Source organism: Octodon degus, unplaced genomic scaffold (genome assembly GCF_000260255.1).
Source record: "Octodon degus isolate 3935 unplaced genomic scaffold, OctDeg1.0 scaffold00007, whole genome shotgun sequence".
NCBI classification, from domain to species: Eukaryota; Metazoa; Chordata; class Mammalia; order Rodentia; family Octodontidae; genus Octodon; species Octodon degus.
The window spans coordinates 15,033,448-15,044,596 of NW_004524583.1; the positions used below are offsets into that span (position 1 = coordinate 15,033,448).

At 39.3% G+C, this 11,149-nt stretch overlaps 1 protein-coding gene across 1 annotated transcript in view; it reads right to left on the minus strand.

Annotated features, from left to right (window-relative positions):
• Positions 1-4,149: 4,149 nt before the first annotated feature.
• Gphn (gephyrin) overlaps positions 4,150-11,149 on the minus strand; it is an 837,950-nt gene continuing 830,950 nt past the window's right edge. The window contains exons 21-22 of the mRNA XM_023701464.1: positions 6,474-6,570; positions 4,150-5,123 (exon numbers count right to left, since the gene is read on the minus strand). Coding sequence (XP_023557232.1) covers positions 4,990-5,123; positions 6,474-6,570 — 231 coding nt within the window. The 3' untranslated portion in view covers positions 4,150-4,989. The remainder of the gene's footprint in view (positions 5,124-6,473; positions 6,571-11,149) is intronic.

Here is an 11,149-nt window from a genome sequence, read left to right on the forward strand (position 1 = left end):
TTTTTGCTCCAAATGCCTTGAGGGCAGGTCTGGCTGGCTTGAGTTGTAGGGATCGAATCACAGCAACATGAGCCTGACTGCTTTGTTGAAGCAGCCACCTAAAGAACTGAGCTAAGGGGCAGGCCCCCCCAAAGACAATTTCTATCATCTTTCAAAAGTATAGTCTACTATGACAAAAAACTTGTAATATGTGATGTTATATATGCTTAATTCTTAAAACAATTTTAGTCAAATAAACGTGAATAGGTTAAATGACAATAATGTTCACTGTGATAGGTAGAATCATTTAATTAATCTTTAACTTTTAAATTTTCCTTGTATCCACTCCATCTGTGTTCATTATTGTCTTTTTTTGTAACTCAGAAGGAAAAATGTCCTTTTCATCTTTAGAGTAATTGAGCTAACAGGGCCCTTAAATTCAGCCCTTCTTAAATTCTTTCTCCATTTAGGAACCTTGGTATTACCTTTTTCATGTGTCTTGAACTATTGTTTTTCCTTTTTCAAAACCACGAATAAAAATCTTTCGGGCCAGGGAGATAGCTCAGTAGAATAAGTGCATGCCTGGCAAGTACAAGGTCCTGAGTTCAATCCCTGGTACTGAAAAAAAAAAGTCCTTTCATCTTGTTATCAGTTCATTCTACTGTCTTATATTATTTCTTTTCTCATGTGCAAGTTCCAAAGAAATCACATGGAGTTTCTATTTTCCAATGTTTTTTATATTATAAATTTTTAAATTTGATTTTTTTGCTGAAATTGCACCCTTACAGCTCACAAATGATTAACTGGTCAAGAAATATACTTCCTTTGCATTGACAGTTGATTATCCTTTCTTCTTGAGATTTTCCTCCTTGGTTTGTGGGAGGCTCAACTACCATTTCTTCAGTGAACTACTATTCCCTTCCAAAGCCATTCATGGTTTTCCCCTCCGAACACCTGAACCTTGTCCTTTTCCTTGGCAATCTTGTTCAGCTACTCTTTTTTTTTTTTTTTTTTTTTATGTATTTAGTACAGGGTTTACAGGGTCTTACTACACAGATCAGACTCATTGTGATCCTCCTGTTTTTCAGCCTCCCAAGCACTAGGATTACAGGCACGTATCACCATGTCTAGTCTCATTCACCATTTTATCAAGCTCTGGGGGCATGGCCGGTGGCAGGCCAGGAATCGACCCCTTCGTCTGCCTAAGCAGGCGCTTTAATCCACTCAGCTATCTGGCAGGCCCCAGCTACTCTTAAAAAATCATTTGTGAGGGGCTGGGGAGGTGGCTCAGTGGAATAAGTGCTTCCCTGGCAAGCACAAGGGCCTGAGTTCAAACCCCGGTTCCACCAAAAAAAAAAAAAAAAAATCATTTGTGTGCGTGATCTCCAAGGTTGTACTCAACTAGTATCTTGTTAACTCCTAACCTGAACTTTCAAATGCTAACAGGACACAGCTACCTCCAGACAGTTCTCCTCTGGCCTCTCATGTACATGTGCTAATTCATCAGCTCCTATGTAAAATCTCTTTTTCTGATATTCTTAGTACTCTTTCAACCCTTTCTCAGCCAGCCAAGACTAAGGACTTTGAATCTTCTTTCCATTAACTTCCTTCCCAAAACTTAAAAACAATCAGAGTCTCTTCTATTATCTTCAGAAGCACATTTGTCTGTCCCAGTGGTGGCAAACCTGTGGCACACGTGCCACAGTGGGCTGTTTGTGTCACTGGCAGCTCTAAAGGGTTCGCCATCCTGATTCCCATTATTACCACCTGCACTCCGTCCCTACATAACCTAATCCCTTCTTAACTGGTGCCCTTAGTCTCTCCCCAGTCTCATTTGTCCTGCTTGATGTTGCCAGAGGATTTCTCCAAAGGACAGCTCTGGTTCTGACTCTTCCCTGATCAAAATCTCTGAATGGTTTTATTATCTTTAGAATAAATCTAGACTTCACTTGGTATTCAAAGCTTTATAGTTTAGGTCTTAAATATGTACTTTTTAGTCTCGCTATATCTTAAATTAAGTTTCTGTATTAGCATAGTGCTTAAGAGTATGGACTGGGGAGCCTCACAGCTAAACTTGAATCCTTGTCCTTTGTTGTTAGCTGTGTGAGTCTGGGCAAGCTTCTTAAATCTCAGGGCCTTAGTTTCCTCATCTGTCTTATGGGAATAAGAACACTAGAAGTGTAGGTAAAATTAAAATGAAAAGTGCTTATTTTATTTTTTATTTTTAAAAAAATTTTATTTACGTGCGTGTGTGTGTGTGTGTGTGTGTGTGGCCAACTCAGCCCACCAGGGGGCGGGGCTGGCTGGCATGTGGTGCTGGGGGACTGAACTGCGGTCCCTGTGCTTTGTTAAGCTTGTTCTAAGTAGGTGTTTTAGACCACTGAGCCATCTCACCAGCCCATGAAAAGTGTTTAGAATAGTGCCTGGCATATAGTTAAAAACTTCACATAATGCATTTCATTGAATGAATATTTTCTGAAGCCCACACATGTGTATGTATGCCAGGAACTCTTCTAAGGATTTGGGGTAATGTCAATGAACAAAATAAACAAAAGTCCCTGCTTCTGTGAAGTACCTTCTCTAATGATGGTTGCTAAAACTGCATCATACAGGGCTTGTGAGATAGCTCAGCAGACCAAGTGCCTGCTTAGGCAAGAGCAGGGACCAGGGTTCAATCCCCGGCACCACATACTGTGCTGGCCCTGCCCCCAAGACTGGGTGTGGTGGTGCACACCTATAATTCCAGCGCTGGGAAGGCTGAAAACAGGAGGATCATTAAGAGTCTGAGCTGCACAGTGAGAACCTGTACCAAATACATAAAAATAAATAAAACTGCATAATTCTCAGCTGGGTGTGGTGGCGTGTTCCTGTGATCCCAGCCCTCAGGGGCAAGAGCAATGCTGTAAATTCAAGGTCAGCCTGGGCTACACAGTGAACTTGAACTGCATAGTAAGACTTGTTGCAAAAAACCAAAATTAAAATAATTTGCATAATTCTCTAATTTTGTAATATCCTTCTTCCTATACCACCATCTTAATTCTTTTGTTTGTTTTTGAGACAGGGTCTTGCTATATAGTTCAGGCAGGACTTTAGCTCACTTTGTAGCCCAGGCTAGCCTCAAAATTGAAGCGATCCTCTGACCTCAGCCTGCTGAGTGCTGCAATTACAGACATTTGCTACCACACCTGGCACTCATCATCTTAGTTCTACCCTTCCCTCAAGTCCCACTAAAACACCATCTTATGCTTTGAAATTTTATCCTATAGAAGTTCTAATACGAACCTCTCCATCCCTTGAAGTTTGTATTATGGCATTTATAATAATCTGTATATTCTTAGGTTTTATCATATACATAGGTAGTATTTCAGTGACTTATACTCAGAGTAGATAGAGTACATCAGATCTCTCTCTGCTGCATTTTTAGTGTTCAGCAAAGATTTCTCCCACTTTTCATTTCCTTTTAAACACAGTAGAAGAAAAGCTTCATGCACTCACCTGGAAATTTCTGGTTCATTAATTATTTTCTTTTTCATTAAAAAAACTGTAGAGGGGCTGGGGAGGTGGCTTAGTAGAATAAGCACTTCCCTGGCAAGCGCAAGAGCCTGAGTTCAATCCCCAGTTCCACCAAAAAAACAAAATCAAAAACAAAAACACAAACCTGTAGATATTTAAAATTTGATACTATGGATCTAAAATAGGAATCAGTTGTTTTCTAAATCAAATATCTTTCCTCTAAATATGCCCACCATTCTTCATCTGCAACCGGAAAGACCAGCCTAACTGCTGGTTCTTTTACTTTCTAATACATTTATCACAATGCTGTACATCCAGATTCTATTTCTCCTAAATACTATGGTAAATTATAGTTACATAACACCATAGCTTAGCTCTCCCTCTCACCTTTTAACCTTGAGAAGATTTTTTTTTGGACTGGCTCAGGCTGCCTTAAGGGTGGGTCTGGTACAGCACGTAGAGCTGGGGATCAAACTGTGGACCCTGCGCCTGACTTGGTTTGCCCAAGCAGGCACTTAAACAACTGAGCTAACCCACAAGCCCCCCTTTTAACCTTGATAGACTAGCTTAACTATTATTTTTACCCAAGGACAGCTCTGAAAGAACAGCATGAAAATCCTCTCTCTCCAATAACAAGGCCAACACAATAAATTTTTAAATAATGATCAAGGATTTTTTTATTCATTAAGTTTCAGTATCATTACAGAAAATGTATGGTACAGAGTTGTTCAACATTATTTTCTCTTTGCTCTTGATTTCCACATGAATGCTGGTAACACTAATATCTGTACAAGATCAGTCTTTGATTTTATTTTATTTTTTCTGTACAATTTTAAATGTATTGGTTAAAAAGGCTGTCAGCACTTAAGGAAGCATTTTCCCCCAGTTTGTTTGTTCAAATAAAAGGTACCCATTTACTGCCCAAGAGTACTGTGCCATGAGGTTATGAGGGCGAGGGGCACCCTGACTCTGCAGGGGCTGCTCCCGAGGCCTGCAGGGCCTCTTCCATCTCTCTCCTTCAGGCACGGTCACATAAACACGAGATATATGTAAAGAACAAGCAAAAGCTCTCCATAAAGCAGTTATGAAGCATACTAAGAAGGGAAATCCAAGTGTTGCCTATACTAGTATAAATAAGCAGACAGCCTTGTTTAAGAGCATAAGTAGTTGTATTTTAAAGATGAGAAAAACACAAGTTCTGCAGGCACCTACTGCTGTCTACTAAAAGCTATCGCTATCAGACCTAGCATTGAACACACAAAGCAATTTGCAAGAAAGGAAAAATTTGCTTCGATATAATCAGAATAGAGTTGTCTGTTAAGATTTATTCTTAGGTTTTCTTTTCTTTAAAAGGTATTTAAATTCATTTGAAATATAGTTCAAGATGTTGACTATACAGATCAACTTTTATCCAAATCAGAAAAACTAGCTGTACCGTTGCATATTACAGTCAATGATATGTGGACATGCATCAAAGCTTTCTCCTGCTAGCGACCATCATAGCCGTCCGATGACCATGACATCCACCACCTCGCCCTTGTGGAGCTCCACGTACTGCTCTGTCTTTGGAGGTAGCATCAACAATCCATTGGCACTGCGCATGCTCATCAGACGACTGCTCATCTGATTCCCTGGAAAGAAACACTCTTATTACAGCAGCATACACATTATCCTGTACATGATTGAAGCCCTTGGGGACAATCAACACAAGAACAGCAGGACTGCAAGAGAGATGATGGAGTTCCTGGTGTCGTTCTTAGGGAGCTTGTCCTACACTTTTGCAATTTAAGAATAAACATCAGAAATTCTTGTTTAAAGGAGTAAAATCAGGATCCTATAGCATCGCTCAAAGTGGCATATCACCTCTTACTTCAGCCTGAAGTGTCATGTGCCTGGAAGGAGAGGCTTAAAAGCTATACTAGGAGAATAATGGCTGCACCTGCCACTGCTTCACGAAGTTCCAGAGAAGGCACTGGTCACTTAACCACCTGATTTGACCCTCCCAAGTTTAGAAGGTCTTAGATAATCTGCTTGGAGTCCTGCTAGACAGGTTGGTGGTCAGCTTCATGCAGGTCTCTTGGATGGCAAAGCTCTTTAGTCACTATGTTAGTTGATGTCTGCAGTTGACAGAACCTTGTTTAATGGCTAATGTGGAGTTGCTTCAAAGGTTAGGCAAAAAATATGACTAGAGAAGGTAGGAGTAAATGTTTAAAGCCAGAGCAGTGGTGGAGGTTGTGCAGAGAACACAGTGGGCTTGGAAAAAAATTTTTTTTTTTTTTTTTTTAACCAGGGATTGAACTCAGGCCTTTGCACTTGCCAGGCAAGCGCTTATTCTACTGAGCTATCTCCCTGGCCCCTGGAACATGTTCTTGACATTCTATTCTTTCCATTGTGTTCACCTTATGTTTTTAGCCCACAAAGTCTAAGGGTTGAGATGCTCTGGTGAAAAGAGAAAAGAAGGCTAAGTCGCCACTTACACACAGGTAGAGAAGGCGCAGGTGCAAAAGCATCCTTTGTAGGGGTTCTGAGGACAGAAGCCCCCTGTCCGTATGAAGTTGCTCTCTTAGCTTCAGAACTCTAAATTTATCAAAATTGACTTTTCTGTCTTAAACTTTACCAATATCTACATATGGCATAATAAAGTCTAGAAGGCTCATGTTGTAAATTAAACTTTTTCCTCACATTTCAGAGTGCAGTAGCCCTGAGGGCCTGCTTTTCTTAAAATGAAAGTTATGCTCAAAACATTGCTTGAACAATCACAATCTTATGTAATTCTAAATTTGTACTTCAGATGCTTACCTAGAAAAGCATGGATCAATGAAATAACCACTTGTTTTTACTCTTCCTATTATGTTATACTATTTAGAAATACTTTAGCTCATTTAGTCTTTCAAAAAGAAGAAAATATGCAACAATTACCAAACTGGTATAAACAGAAGGCTTTTTCAGAGTGAGTGAACCTGAAAACGTGAAGGACTAACCTGTACTCTGGGCCCATGGCAGTGGCTCCTGGTGGTGCCAAGTCAGTATACACCGATGGTATTCTGGGCGAGGATCCAGTTTTACATCACACGACAACTACAGAATAGAGAGGAAATGAAAGTGAATTTGGTCACCTGGTCGTTTCTCAAAACTACAAAGTGTTGGGGGCTGAAGAGAGACTCTAGTGGGCATGGAAAATATTCCTGGCATTCTGCTGTTACATCATTTGCTCTTTATATTTTTAGTCTATGAAGTCCAGGGGTTGAGTTGCTCTGGTGAAAAGGGAAAGGAAGGCCAACAAGTGTGTGTGTGTGTGTGTGTGTGTGTGTGTGTGTGTGTGTAGAAAAGACAGATAAAAAGGCAAGGTCTGAAGCGTACTCTTAGGGGTTCCGGGGACAGAGTCCCCTGGCCTTTAAAGTAGTTCTCTTAATACTGAGAATAAAAGTGGCAGGTCTGAACACAGAGGAGCCCAGTGTCCATGTGCATTAGGTGTTATTCAGTTGCTCCATTATATAACTATCGTCAACCCAAAGCTATTTTCACTTGACATTTTTTACATTTGTATTTACTGATAGGGTAGCACCATTATTCCTAAATCATTCTGTGCTTCTCTCTGAATCTGTGTGTGTGTGTGTGTGTGTGTGTGTGTGTGTGTGTGTGTGTGTGTATGTATGTGTGTGCATGCCCATGCCTCAGGACTAAACTACAAGAGTCACTTATGTGACTCTTTCATTCTACTTGCTATTTTGCAGTGCTGGAAGTCAAACTCAGGGCATGTGAGGCAAGTGCTTCCCTGCTGCGCTACACCCCCAGTCCTCACAGGACTGCTCTATTGCCAGTGTCTCAACACAATGTTTTCCTCCAGCGATGGCACTGATTGGTTCATGTTAGCACAGTATAATAGGCACTGGGCTGGGATGTCACGTACTAGGTTGTTCTCCCAGCGTCATTGTTAACGGTTCTCTGTTTTAGCAAGTTATTTTGCTTTCCTGTGTCTGTTCGTCTACAAAATAGGGCTATGTTACATAATGGCTAACATGTCTTTAAACTTTATGATACGAACATTTGAATAATGTTATTTTCCAGTGAATCTAAAATTTTATTTTGATTTAAAGGAAGACATATAAATTTAAGAAATGAATACATCAATTTATAGTGAATCAATTCTTTTTGATAACCTCTGAACAAAGAGCTGTTCCTTTTGTAACTAGAAACGAAACAGATTAGATTTTTGAGGCACTTTACAAAATACCTTTTTCTTTGTTTTTGAGACAGAGACTTGCTATGTAGTTCAGGCTGGGCTTGAACTCATCATATAGCCCAGGCTGGCCTCCTGGCTCAGTCTCAAGTGCTGGGATTATAGGTATGCACCACCATTCCTCGCCAAAATACACTGTTAACCAATCTATTTATTTGTATTGACATAATTATTCTAGTTTATTACATTGCTTAATAAAAGCATTTGTTTACTAGAAGCCACAATGCTTTAAAAGTGATTAATTACATCATGGTAAACACATACTTTTTGTGAATAAAATATTACACCCAATTGATGTTTCACTTCTGAGGATTTATCTTTTTCATTAAACATTGGGCAGCAGACTGTGGAGTTGAAGTGTTTCCCCTGTTTTCACTGAATAATTTGCTGAGCATAGTGATCACTCAAGGGTAAAACTGTATTATTTGCTCTAGTATATTTTAGTCTGTATACAAATGTCTGTGAGAGAGAATTAACTTAAAAAATTCTAGAAAATGAGAAGACCAGGCATAGACTGAGAGAAAAAAATTGTGTAGGACACAGCTGATAAAGGAATGTATTCAAAATAGTCAAATAATTCTTATAATTTAACAATATGAAAATAAATAATTCAATTTCAAAAAATGGATCAAGACCTGAACAAACGCCTTACCAAAGGAGTTATACAAATGGAAGATAAGCACACATATAAAAAGATGTTAAACATCATATGTCATCATGGAATTGCATGTTAAAACCATAAGGTTCTAGCACATGTTTATAAGAAGGTCAAAAGTCTAAAACACTTATGATACAAAATGCTGACACGGATGTGAAGTAAAAGCAACTCTGATGCATTGATGGTGGAAGTCAAAGACTGTATAGCCTCCTTGGAAGACTTTGGTGGTTTGCTATAAACACAACTTTCACCACACAACCCAGCAGTCATGCTCTTTGGCACTGATCCAGATGAAGTGAGAACCTATATGTACATAAAAGCCTGCACATGGATAGTTTCTTCCAAACTATCAACACTTGGAAATAGCTAAGATGTCCCTCAGTAGGTGAGTGTATACATAAAGCACAGTATATCCAGACAATGATACATTATTTAGCACTAAAAAAAGAATGAGCTATGAAAGAAAAATAAATATCACTATGAAAGAAGTCAATCTGAAAAGGCCACATTCTACATGATTCCAACTATATGGTATTCTGAAAATAATAGAATTATGGAGACGTAAAACAGTGGCTGAGGGGTTGCTGAGGGGGAATGCACAGGAAAAGTACAAGGGATTTTTAGGACCGTGGCACCTTTCCATACAATATTGTAATTACATTATACACTTATGAAGACCCATATACTATACAACACCAAGAGTGGACTGGTATGTAATCTACAGATTCTAGCTGATGATTCACCAGTGTAGATGTACCAGTTGTCACAAAGGTATCACTCAGGTGCCAGACGTTAACAGCAAGGGAGATTAGACATGTATACAAACAGGGTGTATATAGGAACTCTTTGTTCTTTTTGTTCAAATTTGTTATGAGCCTAAAAGTGCTCTAACAGTAAAATTTATTTATTAAAAGGCAAAATATTGTTTATTTTTTCCTTTGTCTTGCTCCTCTCACATAGAAGTGACCTTAAAGCGACTTTGAGAAAGGCTTTATAGGAGACATGATGTCTGAGTCTCACAACTATGGAATTCATCAAGCTAAGAAAGAAAATGGTGGTGGTGAAGAACGAATCAGGAAGAAGAAACACAGAACTAGGCAAGTAACTTCAGGGTCACTCTGGAAGCTGCACACAGCTTGGTATGGTCAGAGTGTGGGTTAGGAAGCTGGAGAAGAAAGACCTTGGGTAGAGGGCCTTCTATGCCCTTTTGAGGACTTTGATTTAATTCTGGTATCCTGGGAAGCACTAAAGGATTTTAACTGGAGATAGATTATTAGACAGACATCAAAGAGATGTAAGAAGAGACAGGATTAGAAGTCATTAAATATGCCACAAATTATAATACTAATAAATGTTGGGTCCCTCATTAAAACTCAGGCTTATTTGGCTTTAAAACTCAGGGGATATGGATGGCAGGATAGTTTGAAAAAACTGGTGAAGATGTGGAAGATTACAGTAAGGAAAAGATGGACAGGTAAAGCGAGCTTTGGTCCCTACTGAAGTAATAAGGTGACAATTAAAATAGGTATGTACTCTTCTTAGTTGTGCTTAGTGAGCTGGGAAGAAAAGTGAAGGACAAAGAGAGAGGACTAAGCCAAATTTGTAACATTTTTCCAGTGTTAAAATGGAAGGAAAAAAGAAGAGTTGAGACTACTAGAAAAAGTTGTGCGGTATGTTGTATGACACATATAACACATCTTTCCTAGATGAAGAACTTGTGAGTCAAAGGGACTTATGGATTGAGGAAAAAAGGTAGAGGTCACAGGAGAGAATTCGTACACTAGATTTCATGTCTGCTGGTGGGTAATGGGCCATTATTCCTATATGGTCTACCCAAATGGCAAACAAAGTTGGAGAATTCTGAGATGGAGCAGTTGGGATAAGGAAAACGATATGTATGCAAATTGCTGAGGTAGAAATACAGTAGAATCAGGGAGGTGACACCACTGATGGGCAAGGCAAGGCAGAGAGGAACACTGTTATAGAACTGCCAAAAACCTCAGTGTCTGTGGGAGGTTTGTGACAGTCAGTGACTGTGTGTGTGTGCTTGAGAATGTTTCAGAAGATTCAGGGAAGCAGGTTGGGACCGAATTACACTATGAGCTATACTATGAAAGCCAGATGGTGAGAAAACAGATGCCCAAAGGACATTCTGTGGCCCGGTTGACACACTTGAGGCCTGGGCAGTGCTGGAGGATGTATCTCAGCTGGGTCTGATTGATGGTCCCAAAGAGTGATTAAAGGAGGACTATCACACTAACTTTTTTGATAAATGCTAGAAGAGTTATGAGGCACTGTTTCTCTTAGTATACCACAGAGGGGCCTGTGTACATTTACCATATATGTCATCTGTCTAAACTTACCACATAATTTAAAAATTTATACATATGCTGGTGTGGACCAGTTTAAAAATTTTCCAAAGTTCTTTAGCCTAGTTTTATTTATTTTTTTAAAAAAATGTATGTATGTATATATGTATTTAATTATTTGTAGGAGTGAACTGAATGCCTGGGACTTCACAGTGAGCTACATTTTAGCCTTTTTAATTTTGTTGAAGTTTGAGACAGGGTCCTGCTAAATTGCCCAGGTCGGGCTAACTTATGGTCCTCCTGGCTCAGCCTCCCAGAGTGCTGGGACTGCAGTGTGCACCACCATGCACATCTAGTTTTAATGCTGTTTTTTTATTTTTATTTTTATTTATTTATTTATTTCCATAATTTTATTGAGAAACAAATAGCAATGAGACAGTTTCAAATCAA